The sequence below is a fragment of the Nicotiana tabacum genome, chromosome 17 (genome assembly GCF_000715075.1).
Source record: "Nicotiana tabacum cultivar K326 chromosome 17, ASM71507v2, whole genome shotgun sequence".
Lineage (NCBI taxonomy): Eukaryota > Viridiplantae > Streptophyta > Magnoliopsida > Solanales > Solanaceae > Nicotiana > Nicotiana tabacum.
Genome location: NC_134096.1, coordinates 127,986,970 through 128,007,676, shown reverse-complemented (window position 1 = coordinate 128,007,676; position 20,707 = coordinate 127,986,970). Strand labels below are relative to the sequence as shown.

The window sequence follows — 20,707 nt, the reverse complement described above, 5'->3', positions numbered from 1 at the left end:
GCTGCATGAGCCATACCTCGACCTCTACCTCGGCCCTGGCCTCTCACGGCCCTAACTGGTGGTACTAGTGGCTGACCGTCCAACCCGGTAGTACGTGCCCTCATCATCTGTAAGAGAATAGAATAACAGGATTTTTAGTTTTCGGAATCAACAAGTTCGCATGACTGAATACAGTAGAGTGAAACTTCCTAAGGGCAGCCTCTCGAAGATAAGTACAGACATCTCAGTACCGATCCGCAAGACTCTCTACGCCAAGTTTACCACGATTAGATTGGAGAGGTACCTTAGAGTATACTCCCAGTAGAGTTATTTCATTTCTTAAAGCTCAACGAATGGTTGAGAACGGGTGTGACGCGTATCTAGCTTATGTGAGAGATGTCAGTATTGATACCCCTACAGTTGAGTCAGTTCCAGTAGTGAGGGACTTTCCAGATGTGTTTCCAGCTGATCTTCTGGGCATGCCGCTTGACAGAGATAATGATTTCGGCATTGATTTGTTGTCGGGCACTCAGCCCATCTCTATTTCCCCATATCGTATGGCTCCTCCTGAGTTGAAGGAGCAATTACATGAATTGCTTGACAAGGTCTTCATTTGGCCCAGTGTGTCACCTTGGGGTGCTCCTGTCTTATTTGTAAAGAAGAAGGTTGGTTCTATGCAGATGTGTATTGATTCCCGCTAGTTGAACAAAGTCACAGTGAAGAACGGGTATCCATTGCCTCGTATAGATGACTTATTTGATCTGTTACAGGGTGCCAGAGTGTTTTCCAAGATTGACTTACATTCAGGATATCATCAGTTGAAGATTTGAGAGCCAGATATCCCGAAGACTACTTTCAGGACCAGATATGGTCACTATGAGTTTCTTGTTATGTCTTTTGGGCTGACCAATGCCCCAGTAGCTTTTATGCACTTGATGCACAGTGTGTTCCGGCCTTATCTTGACTCATTCGTCATTGTGTTTATTGACGACATTCTGGTATACTCCCGGAGTTGGGAGGATCATGAGTAGCACCTGAGGACTGCGCTTCAGACTTTGGGAGAAAAGATATTATATGCAAAATTTTCAAAGTGTGAGTTTTGGCTAGACTCAGTGCCATTCTTGGGTCATATAGTTTTGAGTGATGGGATCCAGGTGGATCCGAAGAAGATTGAAGCAGTGTAGAGTTGGCCCAGACTGTCCTCAGCTACAGAGATCCAGAGTTTTCTTGGTCTGGCGGGGTATTACCGTCGCTTTGTAGAGGGATTCTCATCTATTGCAGCACCTATGACTAGGCTGACCCAGAAGGGTGCTCCGTTCAGGTGGATAGAGAAATGTGATGAGAGCATTCAGAAGCTCAAGACAGCTTTGACTACAGCCCCAGTATTGGTATTGCCTACAGGTTCGTGGTCTTATACTGTATATTGTGATGCATCGCGGATTGGTCTCGGCGTGGTGTTGATGCAGGACGGTAGGGTGATTGCCTACGCGTCCAGAGAGCTGAAGGTACATGACAAAAACTATCATGTCCACGACCTTGAGTTAGCAGCTATTGTTCATGCCTTGAAAATTTTGCGGCATTATTAGTACAGTGTTCCTTGTGAGATTTACTCCGATCACCGGAGTTTGCAGCATCTGTTCAAGTAGAAGGGTCTTAATTTGCGTCAGAGGAGGTGGTTGGAACTACTTAAGTACTATGATATCACCATTTTGTACCACCTGGGGAAGGCCAATGTGGTGGCCGATGCGTTGAGTCACTGGGCGGAGAGTTTGGAGAGTTTACCATATCTACCAGCAGTAGAGAGGCCCATGGCGTTGGATGTTCAGGCTTTGGCCAGCCAGTTTGTGAGATTGGATATTTCTGAGCCGAGTCGAGTATTGTCTTGTGTGGTCTCTCGGTCTTCTCTTTATGATCATATCAGGGAGCGTCAGTATGATGACCCACATCTGCTTGTCCTCATGGACACGGTCCAGCACGGTGATGCTATGGAGGTCACTATTAGGGATGATGGCGCATTCAGGATGCAAGGCAGGCTATGTGTTCCCAATGTAGATGGTTTGCGTGAGTTGATTCTCCAGGAGGCTCACAATTCGCAGTACTCTATTCACCTGGGTACCGCAAAGATGTATCAGGACTTGAAACAGCATTACTGGTAGAGGATAATGAAGAAGAACATAGTAGAGTATGTGGCTCGATGTCTGAATTGACAGCAGGTAAAATATGAGCATCAGCGACCAGGTGGATTGCTTAAGAAGTTAGATATTCCGGAATGGAAATGGGAACGGATCACTATGGATTTCGTTGTTGGACTCCCACGGACTCAGCCGAGGTTTGATGCAGTTTGGGTGATTGTGGATAGGCTGACCAAGTCAGCTCATTTCATTCTTGTAATGACTACCTATTCTTCTGAGCAGTTGGCTCGAATTTATATATGCGAGATCGTCAGGCTTCATGGCATACCAGTATCTATCATCTCTGACCGAGGTACGCAGTTTACATCACGGTTCTGGAGGGCTGTACAGCATGAGTTGGGTACTCGGGTTGAGTTAGGCACAACATTTCACCCTCAGACGGACGAACAGTCCGAGCGCACTATTCAGATACTGGAGGATATGCTTTGTGCTTGTGTGATAGATTTTGGGGGGGTGCTTGGGACCAGTTTCTGCCACTTGCGAAGTTTGCTTACAACAATAGTTATCAGTCCAGCATTCAGATGGCACCGTATGAGGCTCTGTATGGTAGGCGGTGTCGGTCCCCAGTGGGATGGTTTGAGCTGAGCCCAAGGTTTATTGGTCTCTTTGAGATGTTGTGGTGAATTGGGGAGGTTGCTTATGAGGTTGCCTTACCTCCCAGCCTAGTAGGAGTTCATCCGGCATTTCATGTTTCGATGCTCCAGAAGTATCACGGCGATTCGTCCCATGTGTTGGATTTCAACTCAGTCTAGTTGGACAAGGATCTATCGTATGTTGAGGAGCTAGTGGCTATTTTAGACAAGCAGATCAGAAATCTAAGGTCAAAGAACATTGTTTCAGTAAAGGTTCAGTGGAGGGGTCAGCCGGTCGAGGAGGCAACTTGGGAGACCGAGCATGTCATGAGCAACAGTTACCCTCACCTTTTCACCACTTCAGGTATGTCTTTATGCTCGTTCGAGGATGAACTATTATTTTTAGAGAAGAAGGATGTAACGACCCGACCAGTCGTTTCTAGAGTAATAGCCCTGATCCCCTATTTACTGTTTTCCCTGTATCTTTTTCTGCTTATGTGACTTGCCAAGAGGTTTTGTTTTTGGTTTCAGAGTGTGTTGGGACACTTAGTCCCTAAAATAGGAGCTTAAGTCTTAGGATTTTAACCGTAGTTAGAATTGTATGAAGATGACTCCGGAATAGAGTTTCGTCGGTTCCGTTAGCTCCGTTGGGTGATTTTGGACTTAGGAGTGTGTCCGGATTGTGTTTTGGAGGTCCGTAGCTTATATAGGATTGAAATGGCGAAAGTAGAATTTTTAGAGATTTGGACCGATAGTGAAAATTTAGATATCGGGGTCGGATTCTGATTCCGGAAGTTGGAGTATGTAAGTAATGTTGATTATGACTTGCGTGCAAAATTTGAGGTCAATAGGACGTGGTTTAATAGGTTTCGGCATCGGTTGTAGAATTTTGAAGTTTCAAGTTTTTTAAGTTTGAATTGGAGGGTGATTCGTGATTTTAGCGTTGTTTGATGTGATTTGAGGGCTCGACTAAGTTCGTATGGTGATTTAGGACTGGTTGGTATGTTTGATTGAGGTCCTGGGGGCCTTGGGTGAGTTTCGGATGGTTATCGGATTATTTTTGGACTTGAAAGATTTTTCTGGTGTTGGTTGTGCTGTAATCGCACATGCGCAAGGCTGCCCGCAGGTGCGAGCAAATTGGCGCAGAAGCGGATTTGAGCATCATGAGCTGGGTTCGCAGGTGCGAGGTTAGTTTCGCATCTACGATGCCCGCTGATGCGAGGGAGGAATCGCAGATGCGAAGTTAGACCGCAGAAACGCAAAGGATCTTCGCAAGCGCAAGCGCGCACGCGCAGGTGCGGCCCCTTATCGCAGGTGCGGAGGCATAGGGGGTAAGTGAATTGCACAGATGCACACATTTTCCGCACAAGTGCACCCGCAGGTGCGAGCCCAGGCTCCGCAGGTGCGAAAATACCTAGGCAGTGCTTAAAACCGAAGGGTTTCGCGATTTTTGTCATTTTGGACTTTGCAAACTCGGTTTAGGGCGATTTTTGAGATCATTTTCGAGGGATTTCTTGAGGTAAGTACCTTGTGCTTATTTTGATCAATAATCCTGTTTCCCCATTTATTTATTTTTCACCTAGTTAGTGTGTATTTAAGGTGGAATTTGGGAGTTTGAGACTAGGGATTTAGAAAGTTTGAATTGTGGATTTGAAGGACTATCTGGTGTCAGATTTTAATAAATTTGATATGGTTAGACTCGTGAGTGAATGGGCTTTCGGATTTTATGATTTTTACCCGATTCTGAGACGTGGGCCCGAGTCAACTTTTTAGGGCGAATTTCGAAATTTTTGTTAAAATATTGATTTAATTAATTAGATGAGTCTATTATGGTTGTATTTATGATATGTAATTGTTTTTGGCTAGATTTGGGCCATTCGGAGCCGGATATTCGTGGGAAAGTCATTCTTACCGATTGATTGAGCTTGGTTCGAGGTAAGTGGCTTGCCTAACCTTGTATGAGGGAACTTCCCGTAGGATTTGTACTATTTTTGATATATGAGCACAGTGTACGTGAGGTGATGAGTACGTACACGGGTTATTTGTGTAAAAGCCCAATTTTTCTACTAAGTAATAACATGATTTCTTTCTTATTTAAGTTTCATCAGCATGTGTAGTATCCTGCTAGATTAGAATAGCATGCCTACTTGCCTTAACTGTTTACTTGAACTACGTGCAGCATGTTTAGTGAATTTACCTATTTTTCCTTAACTGGTACTTAGGTTAAACTGTAGAAATTTCGTGCCGTAACTATTGAATTCTATTGTTTTCGTTGCATATTTACTTTGGGACTATGGAACGGTATTCCGGGAGATCCCTTTGTACTGCATATTTAGTTTGGGACTACAGAACGGTATTCCGGGAGATCCCCCTGTACTGCATATTTACTTTGAAATTACGGAACGGTATTCCGGGAGCTCCTCTTGTACTGCATATTTACTTTGGGACTACGGAACGGTATTCCGGGAGATCTCCCTGCACTGCACATTTACGTTTGGGACTACGAGACGGTATCTCGGGAGATCCACTGTTGTATTTCTGTGTACTGAGTTGTTAACTTCTATAATTTCATTGTTGTTAAATTTAGCCTTTATTTTTACGGTATTACACTCTATCTTGTTTTATTATATATTTACCAGTAGGGCCCTGATCTGACCTCGTCACTACTCAACCGAGGTTAGGCTTGGCACTTACTGGGTACAGATTATGGTGTACTCATGCTACTCTCTGCACATGTTTTTCGTGTGCATATCTAGGTACTCCTTATCAGCCGTACAATCAGTGAGTCGGGACAGCTTTGAAGACTTTAAGGCATATCTGCCGCGTTCGCAGACCTCGAAATCCCCTTCTACTCTTTCTCATGTCCATTATCTTCTGTATTTTTCTTTTGTTAGACTCTGATGTATAGAGATACTAGACTTTCCTTCTGCAGTTGATGATTCACGATGTTCTGAATTTTGGGATTGCTGTGTATTTTTGAACAGTTAGTTGTTAAATTTATGTTTCTATTTCATTATTCCGCAAATATTAGGCTTACCTAATCGTAGAGACTAGGTGTCGTCACGATATCATACGGAAGGAAAATTTGGGTCGTGATAGAGAAACAGAGAGAAGGAAAGCAAATGATGGAGGGCTGGTCGGCCACCGCCCAAGAGCAAAACAATTTTACATAAATGGGCCTGAGAAAATGTGGGTAATTTAGAAAACCTAAGGATATAAATGTAATTACACACGAAAGCAGGACGACGAAGATGAGCTTCACTCGCGCTTCTAAATAGTAGTAATATATATAAATATAAAAGTACTTCATTTATGACCAAAAAAAAAGTTTCTATTGGCTCAGCAGACTTGGTAGCCCATCTAACGTATCCGAGGCTTTTGCATCTATACTCAGTTTTGGGGTCACAATTGAACCTATACCCTACCCGCTTTACGATCAACTTTACACTTATCGGGTCTGAAGTTTAAAAAAATAGTTTGTAGTGCAACAAAAGTTTTCCGACCCTTAAGGCCAATAAGTCTGAAGTGTAAAATTGCACTTCATATGCACGTAAGGCCAAATAGGTCTTAAGTGCAATCAATGGTCATGCACTTAAGGCCAATAAGTCTGAAGTGAAAAATTGTACTTCAGATGCACTTAAGGCTAAATAGGTCTGAAGTGCAACTAATGGCCATGCACTTAAGGCCAATAAGTCTGAAGTGAAAAATTGCACTTCAGATGCACGTAAGGCCAAAAGGTCTAAAGTGCAACAAACGTTTTCCTACACTTAAGGCCAATAAGTCTGAACGAAAAAATTACACTTCAGATGCACTTAAGGCCAAATAGGCCTAAAGTGCAAATTGCCCATAAACAAAAACTTGTTCTTCAAATTTTAATAATCCAATTACGTTTTAATACCTAAATCTACTCCAAATGAGCTCAAATTTGAAACATAACCTCCAAATATCATCAAGAACAAACCTCAATCATCAATTTGTCAAAACAACAATAAATCTAACGAACCCATTTTGCGATTAAGAAAAATAAAAAGAAGAAACCCTAAGCAATAGTAAAAAAATAAAGCGACACAATAGCTTACCGCTGTAAAACATCATAAACTACTTTAAAATATGTTCACAAACACCATATAAAATTATTGTTACCCGAAAAAAAAGAAGAAGAAGAAAGAGAAGAAAAAGGCTTAAAGTTGTTTAAACAATGGGTACAAGTTAAAAAAAAATTAAAAAGTGGGTATAGGTTAAATAGGGGCGACCAAATAGGGTGCCCCGTGCAATTTTTACAACGTATCCTTGACAGGAAAAACTATACAGTATAGCCGGCAAAATAGATATTTTTTATATATTAATATAAAATATTCATATTTTATAAATATTTTTTATATTTAACTAGCAAATATGTTTTTGATCGACCGGTCAAATTTATCCTCCTTGAAAAGTAGGGCTTGGCGGTCATGTGAACTGAGTTTAGTCAGAAATGTTAGTTACTCTTTGACTGCCCTTCGTGCTTTTAATATAGTATAGATATGGATAAATTATTTGCAGGCTGCCAATATGTAAAATATTTGCGTAATCAGATTATTAAGAAGATAATTATACATGTGTATATGGTCAAAATCGGGCTTGGTAATAAATGTATACAACTTAAAGCATTTTAAATACTACTTAAGTTTCATATACATCAATCGCATTTTAATAATTTATTTATTGATCATATTGGAATATTGTAAACTTATAGTTATAGTATCACTGCATGTGCCTCTAGACACTTTCGGCCTAGCTTAGTATCTCATATAAGGAAAACAATTCCAACGTGAAACTCTGCATATTGATAGTTTAACTTTCAGTATTAAATTTTGCATATGGCTTTTCTTTCACTTTTAATCCGCGCCAGAAACTATTTATATTCGATAGCCAAAAAAGTATATAAAATTTATATATAACATACAGAATGTATATATGTACAAAAAAATATATTTTCCGGCTATTATTTGAGAGCGGCTATATAGTGTCATTTTCCCAATTTGTATAGCTAATACATATCTTTATATTATTTTATATGTGCAGTATAGAATAAGAATATGTGCATTAACAATATCAAGTGATGTTAACTCTTGACTTGGGTATCACAATTTTTATATTCTAAGCAAGTACTATGTTATTCAACTATTTAAATTATGTCTCGCTAATTCAATGGGATAAATTTGACTGTAAAAAGAAACATTCATCCAGCTACTTTCTAAGGCGGACAACTCACCGAGTTAACGGGGACATAATTTAAAGAGTGCCCTCGAAAATGGACATACATCGCAAATAATAATGAGTAAACCCAATTCTGTCATTTGAAAACACTGTCCATTTCAAGTCCAGCCCATAACTAGTGGCCCAAATGTAATTTGCATCTGCTTCCTCTTTATTCCGAAGTCCAAAGTGGTGAGCCCGGCCATATCAACGAATAAACCCAAGTAACCATCTGAGCCCAAAGGGTTGTGTTCTGATCCCCCAAATTACGAACTAGTTAGTCCAAAACGAATAGGGAAAACTATACAATATAATTATTAACAGAAGAGTAACGTAAAAATAGCACGAGCTAGCCAGTTTTCGGACTGGTAATTAAAAATAGTCAGCGTTTGCAAAGTCATTGAAAAATAGTGACCATTTTGCTGCAACACGAAAAGTTCCAGCATAATATACTGGAGATTGGTGCACTTGTGTATGAACTTCCAGCATATTATGCTGGAACTCCAGCACACGAAAAGTTCCAACATAATATACTGGAGATTGGAGCACCTGTGTATAAACTTTTAGCATATTATGCTGGACTAGTATATTATGCTGTAACTCAAGTATATTATGATGGAACTCAAGTATATTATGATGGAGTTCCAGTATATTTATACTGAAACTCCATCATAATATACTGAAGTTCCAGCATAATATACTGGAACTCCAGTATATTATGCTGGAAGTTCACATGTAAAAAATTTGAACTCCAGTATATTACGCTAGAATATTTTTCGTATTTTGAACAGTGTTTTCGTTCAGATTTATCTTTACATGAAAAGTGGCTAAATTTCGATTACTTTTGAAACTATGACTATATTTCAATTACCACTTGTAAATCTGGCTATTTTTTAATTTCACCCATAAAATATACTATCTCTGTTTCAATTTAGATAGTTTGACTCGTCACGGAGTTTAAGAAAAGAAAAGTAAATTTTTAAAACTTGTGGTCTTAAAAGCTTAAGGGGTAAAAATTTTGTAAGACCATGACATTTGTGTGGTTATAAAAACTTCTCATTAAGGGTAAAATGGGTAAAATTAAGAGTTTAAAGTTGAATCCAATTGTACAAATGTGTCATTCTTTTTTGAACGGACTAATAAAGAAAATGTGTTATCTAAATTGACAACCTAAGAAACACAATAAACCACTTTATCATTGGTAGTTTATCCTCCATCCTCGCGACATTCTCTAAGTTTGCAGAATTAATTCCCTCCATCTCTTCCATTCTTTTTTCCATTTTCTGTCTTTCAGCAAAAACAACATCTTCCAAGTTAGCCATCATCTTCTTCAGATAATTTCTTTCAACTTCCACTGATTTCAGTAAAGTATTAAAGCTATTGATTAACATCGTCACATGTGGTGGCATTTCTTCATCCCACCATTCCCACAAACCACATGAAGCTTCCTCGTCAAAACAAGGACATTTGTAGAATCAACGACCACCGTTCAAATGAGTCTTAGCCACAAAATAATTTGCAATTAAATCACAAACCACAACGACGCGGTGAATCAGAAGAGACAAAATTTTCAAACATTTGAGTTTTTTGTTAATCAATAAAGGCGCAACTTTGAGTCAACCACAAGATTCGAAGGAAAAAGACAAGAATTAAGTAGTTGAAAAAGAGAAATTTTGGAGAAGAAGATTATATGAGCAACCTGATGATCTGGGTTCTAAATTGGGGAAGAAGAGGAGTAAAATATGTGGGTATAGGATTAAAAGAGTGGGTATAAGGTAATAGGAGTGGGTCAGATCGGTTAAATGAGTCGAAATTTACCCATATACAATTTCAGCCCCATAGAGCCAAGTGGCCAAATAAAAGAATGTCACATCATTTAATGAGAGGCCTACATGTGCTGGCGTTAGTCGTGGGGCACTTTTGAGAATAGAATTAACGTTAGACGGATAGATGAACAAGATTTTTTATAAACCATTTCGCATACAGGAGTAATTCAAGCCCCTTTCCGCTCACTAAATAAAACCAATAGCATAGATATAAGAAGTCTAAACAGATGCAATATCATAGATAAAGCTAAATCTGATAAATAAGTGTCAATTCTTTCCAGATTAATCTAAAATTATTCTTTGCAGCAAATGAAGTCCAAAAAAGTCTTCTCCTATAATCTGCACGGTTCGGCTGCTTTTTAGAAAGTTCAGCAACTTTGACTGCTATTGACAGTATGTTTTTCCCGCCACGACCTCGGCTTCTGCGTTTTATACCTTTCTTGTCCCTTATGTATGAAGTATGATTTCTTTTGACAAAAGTCCTAATGTTTAACTAATTAAATAATTAATCTCCCCCTTCCTTCGAATTAATTTTTTGTTTTTTGAATTAATAATTGAAGTTCCCACTTCCCACTTGTTTTATAAGATGCTCTTCGCAGATTTCCATAATTTGGCGGTGACCCTACCCCTGCATTGGGCCCACTAATGGTAAGAAAGTGAAACACCAAAATCTCAGAACGCGGAATGTATTTATGCTCCTTTTGAGTATGAACACTTACACTGACATTTGAAAATGGGAAACACAAACCCCTAGTATATGTAAATTAATTTTTTATAACAACAGAAATAATGACATAAAAAATAAGATAAAAGAAAATAAATATTGAAAAACATATTATAAAAATCTAAAAAACGAGAAATAAAAGATGACAACAAATTTCTTCTTATGTTTCATCTTTGTTGAGTATAAAAAATTTGAAAGTTAATCTCATCGATTTCAAATATTTTTTTTTCAACTCAAATACATAGATTATAATAAGAATATTTTTGATTTTTTTCTAATTTACATTATGTGTCGTTTTTAAAAAATCACTATTACTAACAAACTCATATGATATTTGAATTTGAATTGGAATGCAATTTGAGTAGTTTGCATTGAGGTTAAGCCAAGTATGGTGTCGAAATAAATTAAAACCGAGGGAATAAAGAATTTTTGGACACGAGATGTATAAGATACACTTCAACTATTTCAAAGAGAAATTTGCTAATATTTTTATCTTAATTACTCTTAATTATGTGATAATTTAAGTCTAAAGATATTGAGATCTTAGAATAACAATGTGAGATATAAGTTAATATTTTATGTACTGTGCATATCATTTCGCCTCATTGTCGTATTATCAACATTCAACACCCGGGGCACCCAACCTCATCGGAGGCCTAAAGCAAAATCTTAATAAGAGATCTTAATATATATATATATATATATATATATATATATATATATATATATATATATATATATATTATTTAATGAACATCGTTTTTAAAAAAATTTAGACAAGTGAGGATGTAAAATTAAAAAAATGAGAACTTAGTTTTATTAAATACAGAAAATTAAATGAATTTAGCGTTGATTGCATCACAACTGAAATGGGAGAACCCAGAAAACATAAGTGACTCCTTTTTTTTAGTAAATCACTTTCTATATTCGGTAACAATTCAACTTTAGATTTTTTTTTTTACCATTAATGAGATAATTTCTAGCCCAAAAACTTCTATGATTTATTTAAGATTACAATTTTCAAAAGTCTTCCTTTAATTCATAAAATCCATGTCCAGGCAAACACTTTCATATAAATTGGGACGGAGAGAGTATAATTTATGTAAGGAAAATAAATAATAAGTTAGATTATTAGATATAGTTATGTGACCAACTAATGAATAGAGAAATATAATTAAGTAAAAAAGTAAAATAAGTTTGACAGAAAACTATTTTAGTTATATTAATTAGAGGAAGAAATCGAGTTATTAAAAATTTATATGACAATAAAGAAATAAATTTATCAATAATAAAAGATAATTATATAAATAATATACTATTATATATAAAAAATACTAGTAGTAATTTTGGGGTCCTTAAATTTTTGAGGCCTGAAACAAGTATTTCACCTACTTTAGGGTTCGCCCGCCCCTGTCAACACCAATTGCCATTGGTAGTGGGATCAGGAGGAGCGTAAAAGGCCAAGTTGGCCATAAGAAGATAAAATTTTGCTGTTTCTTGAATCAAAATTTGGAAAAACAACAGTAATCCTGATGGGAGCTTTGTATAGAGGAATAATACCAAAAGTAAGATAGATGTACTTAACAAAAAAGATCTAGGGGTGTATATGAATAATACTTACGAATTAAGAAGAATCTTAATTTAACAAGGGAAAAGAGCCAAATATACGTATATATTTTGATATATTGTTCACATTTATCCTTCATTATATTATTGGGTCAAATCTACCTTTACCGTTAATAAAATTTTCAAATTTATCCTCTAATCTAACGGAAAGCCCCAAAATCCCAAATTCCTTCTATTTACTACAATTTTTTTTCACAAATTACTTATCCCTTCGTGTGCTCTACCCCAGAAGAAAATATCCTTGACAAGTTGATTTCTTGTTCCACTTGATTATTTAGAGCCGGAAGACTTAACAAACTCGCCACCTCCAGTCATGGGAATACTAGTAAATATTTCTTTGAAAGAATGTTCTGAAGTTGGACATAGATTTAAACAAATTATTTAATTTAGGATTTTTCAAACAATACTAAAGAATCATATGTCACAAATGTCACGAAGAAGTGCATGCGCAAGCAAAATTTGCATCAAATGACATGCTAAATCCAAATCCGAAAGGGAATGCATTTACATGGATACATACGGCCTTGTTATGCATGTAGTCCATAAAAAATAGGAGTAAATATTAGTAAGTAACTTCATAAGCGAGTGCATTTCGACCACCTAAAGAATCAAATAAATCTCTTCCAAATTATCTACGGTATTTCACTCATCCTCATTCCGTTGGAGACATACCCATAAATTATGAATTCTGCCCTTCATTTATGGTTTGAGCATAACCAAAGACAAGGGGAATAAATATGATGCAACTCTGCACTCCTATTTTTATAATATGGACCTTTTTTCCTCTCTGGTAGATCACACGAAGGAGATAACTGATTTGTGAGGAATAATTGCAGTAAATAGAAGGGATTCGGGGTTTTTCGTTAGGTTAGAGGGTAAATTTGAACTTTGCTAACAGTGAAAGTATATTTGACCCGATAATATAACGAAAGATAAATATGAAAAATATATCAAAATATAGATGTATATTTGGCCTTTTCCCATTTAACAAAGTCTGTCTCAAGAAACGCCTTTTCTTATTGTACTGGGAAAAGCATAGATCCTTCATCATTCATTGATCAAATTAAAAAGCTACTCCTAAAAGCAAAGTAGCTGCTAGCTGGTTAAAGTGTACTAAAAAACTTAGCCCCCTCATCCCCAATCAAAAGCTAGTAAGAGAAACTTAAAAATTATATGAGAGATATTTAAGTACTTAATACTTTCCATTTTCATTTTATGTTAAACTTATTTTCTATTAATCCTTAAAAATGACATTTATTCATTAAAAAATATTTTAGATTTTAGTGGTACATTTTGTTCCTAATGACATCATTTTATAATCATAAAAATATCATGACATATTTTAGACCATAAATTGAAACGAAAGGCACAATGTTTACAGATTTATGAACACATACCTTAAAGTTTTAGTGTTAATTATTTTTTTTGATATCATCAATTACTATTTTAAAACTGTGGAGCAAATAAGACAGAGAAAAAAAGGAAATACAAGAGAAAAAGAAAAGGAGGAAAAGATACAAAAGAGCCTGAGGCAAACAAAAACAAAAGAAAAAAGAAAAAAGAAAAGAGCTTGAGTCCTGGATAAAAAGGACATTTACTCTTGCCCCTTTTCTTCACTCAAAGCTGTGTCTCAGTTCCCTTCTGTTCTCTGCTTTCGTTACACTTGCATTACACAGGAGAGAGAAAGAGAACATTTTCTTTTACTCGCCATGGAAATAGCTCGGAGCTCAAGAAGATGCAAATGGGTTACAGCATTTCTTGTTCTACTAGCTTGCTCAGCTGCTGGACAAGTTGAAGATGGTACGCCCCTTCTTCTTCCCTTTCTATTTTACCATTTCCCACTTTGAAGATCATATTATTTTCATAAACAAAAAATGAAATTTATGCTTGATGGGATTTACCAACTTGGTATGAGATCTGATGAACAATTTCTTTTGTCTTCATTTTCAGCTTCAATGTATGTTAATTTAAGCATATAACACGATGATGTCATCTGAAGACTCAAATTCTAACATTGGTAGAAATATTTAATTTTAAACAATGGAGTAGTGTATTTGTTCGTAAATTTTGTTCCTCTGTCTCAAACAGGATTATTTTCCTCCAATTTCCGGAAGCAACATTTTAATATGTTTGTATCACATGAAAATATTGTAAAGTTAAATTGTTTTTTTTAAATCTTAAAATAACAAATAAAAGTTATATTAATAAGTAATTATGTAGTTGATGTTGATGATCATGAGGTGTTATTGCGACACCCTCACCCTATAAGAATCATGACAATGCAGGGGTTATGGTCCTCACTCCACACAATTAGACCGCTATTTCTATTTTGATATTTTGTGTACGTTTGATTTACATATTATAAGTTTATTTTAATTTCTTAATGTCGTACACATTCATTAGGAGTGAGTTGGTGGGGGAGCTATAGTATCATTACTAATTTCAATAATTACCATTGGTTACATTTTTAGGCCTACAGAGTTACTACACAGGACTTATTTGCATAAATATTCCTTCATAATTTGTGAAAGTGATTACCTCAGTTGAGTGCCGTGTGAAGTGAATGTTCCTTCATGTCATACACTAATTTTTGGTACGATTTTGAAGTGGGCTCAATAATAAATGCTACCTTTTCTTTATATGGGTCTTTTTCACATAATGTGTGCATAAATATTTTTTCATGTATAATAGCCACTAAGCTTAATTTATTTCCAAAAATTAGCTTATGAAGCTAAGATTTTAAAAAAGAGACAATATTGGAAACAAAGACAACGAAATCTTAACTACAATGAGTTGATATTGCCCAAGTGAAAATATATTTTAGTTATATATCTTAGTAAAACATTTACTAGTGGAAACCTTCTCTCAGTGCTGATAGTAAAGAAAAACAAAAACAACCCCATATCTTTATTAAATTATCAATCCAACCTTGTGGTTTTGCAGGTCCGTTAGTTAACGGTGATTTTGAGACACCTCCGTCAGGCGGTTTCTCTTCCGGCGACGGATTCTCTGATGGCCCTCTCGTACTCCCTAGCTGGAAAACAAACGGCACCGTCGAGCTAGTGGAATCAGGGCAAAAACAGGGTGGGATGATCCTCATCGTACCACAAGGTAGACACGCAGTTCGGCTCGGAAACGACGCCGAGATAAGTCAAGAGCTCAAAGTCGAGAAAGGCTCCATTTATTCAGTCACGTTCAGCGCGGCTCGCACCTGCGCCCAGCTAGAGTCACTGAACGTGTCGGTTCCTCCGGCGTCACAGACCATCGATCTTCAGACTCTGTATAATGTCCAGGGCTGGGATTCCTACGCGTGGGCCTTTCAAGCCGAGGAAGATGACGTGCGTGCCGTTTTCACAAATCCTGGCATGGAAGATGACCCTACTTGTGGGCCCATTATTGATGATATTGCTATCAAGAAGCTTTTCACTCCAGATAAGTCCAAAGGTAAGGTCACTTCTGTTTCTTTACTTTCTTATTTGGGCCCATTTCCAGCTGTTTATCACACCACGTTTTGGTCAAAGATTTGATTCTAATTGAAATATCTACTTGGGTTTTGAGAAAAATTTGAATGGCAAAAAGAATAACTTAAATAAGGTTTGGCATAGAAGTACTGCAAATCTCAAAATTAGTTTTGATGTTTTCATAACTTCTCATATTATGGAGAATTAGGAAAAAATTCAGATGATCAACATGAAGCCGAGAAATAGGTTCATTCACCTTCTAGCTAGTTTTTCGACGACTTTAATGCATTTCTCGCATGGCTTGTACATGAAACTCGTGATGGATGCATGAACAAAAGACACTCTTTTGATGTTAAAAAAACCTGAAGCAGAATGCAACATGTAAATAACTACAAATGTTGCTAACTTGTTCCTTATGTTGGCTATCGGAACAGATAATGCAGTACTTAATGGCGACTTTGAAGAAGGTCCATGGATGTTCAGGAATGCTTCCCTCGGTGTTCTGCTTCCAACCAACCTCGACGAGGAAACATCATCGCTACCTGGTTGGATAGTTGAATCAAATCGAGCGGTTCGGTATATTGATAATTATCACTTTACAGTTCCAGAAGGGAAAAGAGCTATAGAATTGCTTTCAGGAAAAGAAGGCATTATATCTCAGATGGTTGAAACCAAGCCCAACAAGCCATACAGATTGACATTTTTGTTGGGCCATGCAGGGGACTCATGCAAGCAGCCACTGGCTGTTATGGCGTTCGCCGGTGATCAGGCCCAAAACATCCATTACACTCCCAATTCCAATTCTTCATTTCAGATTGCTAATCTGAATTTCACGGCTAAGGCGGACAGGACACGTGTTGCGTTCTATAGTATCTATTACAACACAAGGAGTGATGATATGAGCTCTCTTTGTGGACCTGTTGTGGATGATGTGAGGGTTGAAGTATCTGGGTCTAGCACAGTCAAGGTTTTGGGGTTCGGGTTTATGTTGTGGCTGTTAGTCTTAGTATTGGTTTAAATTGAATAGCTTTCTGTTTTACTCACGTATATGGGATCCAATGTTGTACTACAGCAGGGAGGTTCAGATCGCAAAAAAAGAAGTTTGCTGTATTAAATAGCATGTGTAACTGTATGTCTTCTCAAGTCCAATGTGGTATGTCTTGGTAATTTTGCAATCAAAATTTGAAAGCGCTTCCAGTTTATTAAGGTCAGTATTCTTGGGCTCCTTTACACTATTCTCTTCTGTGGCGCTATGATAGATAAGAGTACTACTACATTCCTATTTGTCACCTTGGCTCTGTTTGCAGGTCTATAATTAATGACTTAACAAGGAATATTATTCTTCGAAATCCAAAGCTTATTTGTTACTTCATTTGAGTAATAAAATTAAGTCAATTCAATTTCAGTCAAGGAGATATGTAACTTCTAATGAGTAGTACTTAACAGAAATTTGAACATTTCTGCCAAAAAGACACCTTCTTCACGAACATGTGTCTTTGCAAATGTTGAAACTCCAACTAGTTGGCTATAAATTCAGAGGTTTTGCCTTAATTTGAAGAAAGAAGTGAACATGACTGGAATAGGGTGCTAAAGAACATGTGTCAAGATCATGAGCAGGATTTAGACAATTGCTCCAAGATCTTGGTTTTGAGCTATAAAGACTTGCCCATTTCCTTAAAACTTTGCTACCTCTATTTTGCACTTTCCCCAATAGGACCCTATGAAATTCCTGTATTCGACTTGATTAACATGTGGGCAGCTGAGAAATTCATAAGCCGAAGAGAAGAGTGTGAGATTGAGGAAGTCGGGGAGTTCTACCTAAATGATTTGGTTGCTAGAAACTTGATTCAAGTCTCCAAACGAAGGTACGATGGAAAAATTAAAACTTGTTGAATCCATAATGTTCTTCATGATCTTTGCATCAAGGTAGCAAAGGGTGTCAGCTTCTTCCATTCTCTTAATGGCATTGTAGGCACTACTAGCCCCAATGGTTGTGTTGAGGGAGCTCGTCGACTTGCTGTGCGTCAAAGGGATGTAGACAAGTACCTTTCTTGTCACCGCATTTCTTAGTTTTGAACCCATTAGAGTTCCAGAAAATCAGAAGGTTAAAGATATTTTCCTAAATGTAGGATTCTTGAGAGTCCTCAACTTAGAAATCTTGACATCCCCTGACAAGTATGGATGGTCGGTTATAAGGTCCGATTGGGAAATTAATCCACTTGAGTTACCTTAGATTGAGAGTATTCTCAGACACTTGCTTTTCTTCAAGTATAAGCAATTTGAGAAACCTACTAACCTTGGATGTACGAGGTTGCGATTTCATTAGACTACCAACTAGCATTTGGAAAATAAAACAACTTAGACATCTCCAAATTGGTTTTGGTGCCATGTCTTTGTTCATTCGATATTGTGTATTTGTGTTGGATATTGGGGTTTCGAAGAATCTAATATCGTAACCAAGCACTATCCCGTTGAAGTCAATCTCCCAAACATCCAAACTTTGGAGACAATGGATGTATGCTACTGGAACCCCAAATGGTTATGCAAAGTTGGTTCCAATATAAGAAGATTGGCAATTTCAAGTACCTCTAGTGAAACCATAGATGTACTAATCAACAAGAACAAGTTTAATAAGCTTGAGAATCTTCGGTTATCTAATTAATGACACTACATATGTTATTCCTAGTGGAGAATTCGATTTGTCAAGCTATATGCACTTGGATGGTTAGTGCATTTCAATTTTCTTCATCACAATATTGCACCGACCAAATGCCTCCTAAATTTCGTTATATTGCATCTGTGAGGACATTAATTGCTGATCTTATTTCCAAGTAACTATCTACGTACCTTTCAAGGATATTGATACTATGTGTACTTAAGGTTCTTTTTGTACATTATTATTGCTAACTTGTTAACCTTGAAATGATATGACCATTCCGAAGAAACTGGTGATTCACTCTTCCTTTTGTTGATGCAAAAAAACTTTCCCTTGTCTATCTATGTTCATTTGTAGCAAAGACTGAAATCTTATGATACAAGAGTTCATAAGTTTAATTTGATTAGCACTCGGACACAAAATATCAATCTTTTTCGTACTCTTAATGGAATTTTCTCCATTTTGTTGACAACTCAATCTATTCATTCTGGTATGATCAAATTTTGATTCTTCTCTTCCTTTTTTTTTTTCTCTGTCGCAGGAGTTGCATCATATAATGGCGATGGATCAAAATGATGATCTTTTTTTGTCGCGGGAGTTACATCATAGAGTTTTTTTCCAAGGAAACTCGTAAGGAGTTCTAAACTATTGCGAATAAAAATGTGGATGATAAAGTGGCTATTTTTGGGATGTTAGCATATGAAACCTACCACAACATAAAGAAAAATAAACTACAAAGGGGTTGTTCGGTACCTGGTTACCGGGTAAGTTATTCATGTATTAGGAGTAACATAACTAAAGTATCATATTTCGTAGTCTTTAGTTACTTTGTACAAAAGTAATATTATGTTTGGTTCCTTTTCCCATTGGGATATAAATAATACATGGATAAGTTATACAACAAATTTAAGTATTATTTTTGCAAGATAGAATATGGAGTAACTGATACATGTATTAGTAATACATGGATTAAACAATCAAATGTCAAAAAATCCTTATATTTATTTTACATTACACATTGTATAATTAAAATAAAGTTAACATTTAACAAAAAATAATCTCCACATTACAATCTATAAATTAACAATTTATGCATTACTAGTCCTTACATAACTAATTTATTTATAATTAAACCATGCATAACAAAACCCTGTATAACTAAACTCTACATAACTAATCCCTGCATAACAAATTCCGGCATAACTAATCCCAGTATTATTAATACTTGCATAACAAATTTCGGCATAACTAATTTCAGTATTATTAATATATGCATAACTCTAACTAGCAACCAAACGACCCCAAAATGTGTAGGTTCTTAAGTCATCCATCTTGACACTTTTTAAAGTTGAATGTTTGACATTCAAAATGGCATGTAGCAGAAGCAAAATTGAAATATATTTATAATAAGGGTAACATTGTTTACTTTTATTAAATGTAGTACGTAATACAATTTTGAAGTGATAAATTCTCTTCTTCTAGGAGTTTGAAAGAATCGCCCGCGATGCTTCCCAATGCCTCAAGAGAGATTACGCTCCTTGTAGATGTGACAATTTGGATGTTTGGGTTGAAAACAAATCATGACAATCTAAGCTACGGTTTTGTACTCTTAGCTTAAATGGACCGGAAATGCACAATAAATCCTTCTAACCAAGATCTTGATAAGTTATGTGCATGTGTTTTGATGATTTAACTAACTTCATATGAAAACCAGATAGGGAACCTGATACAAAGTCTTTCTGTACTCGGAACAACAAGTCATATGTCTGGCACAAGTTCCAATGATATCAATCAAGGGAACAACAGATGAAACAAATGGCTATCAGTTCCTCCGGTCACATGAGGCAAGAGATTACATATACTTGCAAACCCTAAAATATTACTCACTCTCAAGTGTGCAGCCGCCTTCATTTACTCCAAGGCTTGAAGAACAAAGTAGCAACAGAACAAAGTAGCAACAAAACAAAGGACTAGATCCCAGCATTGAGTACATCGTGTGTCCTTAGTATTGTTGTATCTTTGTTAATGTTATTCACTTGTAATTCCTACTCAGCTTAGTTTGAAGCATCTAGTAGGATATCTTTGTAAACCATAAATCTTGTGTTTGTGTTTGTGTTTGACTAGAGTTAGTCAAAGTGGTGAGCTTTATAATAGAGTTATTACAAAGAGAATTGCAATAGAGTTATTGCAAGTAGGTGAGGGATTAAGAGTTTAATTCCTAGGATACAATAGGTTGTAATTTAAAGTTGCTCGGTTAGTGAAGGTGAAATCCTACGAGTGTAGGTCGTGGTTTTTAATCTCGTGAGCTGGGAGTTTTTCATGTAAAATATTGTTGTGTTATTTACTTACCGTTGTATGTGTGTGTGTGTTCTGTGGGAACTAATAGAGAACAAGGTTCTCTATACAGTGTAGTGAACTCTTAGTTTACAACAA

The 20,707-nt window shown here is 36.6% G+C and overlaps 1 protein-coding gene across 1 annotated transcript; it reads left to right on the top strand.

Annotated features, from left to right (window-relative positions):
* The first annotated feature begins 13,759 nt into the window (after positions 1-13,759).
* On the top strand, positions 13,760-16,820 carry LOC107827531 (protein DUF642 L-GALACTONO-1,4-LACTONE-RESPONSIVE GENE 2). The gene is made up of 3 exons (XM_016654684.2): positions 13,760-13,957; positions 15,101-15,601; positions 16,053-16,820. The coding sequence occupies exons 1-3, from the start codon at positions 13,867-13,869 to the stop codon at positions 16,634-16,636; spliced, it is 1,176 nt and encodes a 391-aa protein (XP_016510170.1). The 5' UTR covers positions 13,760-13,866; the 3' UTR covers positions 16,637-16,820.
* Positions 16,821-20,707: the final 3,887 nt, after the last annotated feature.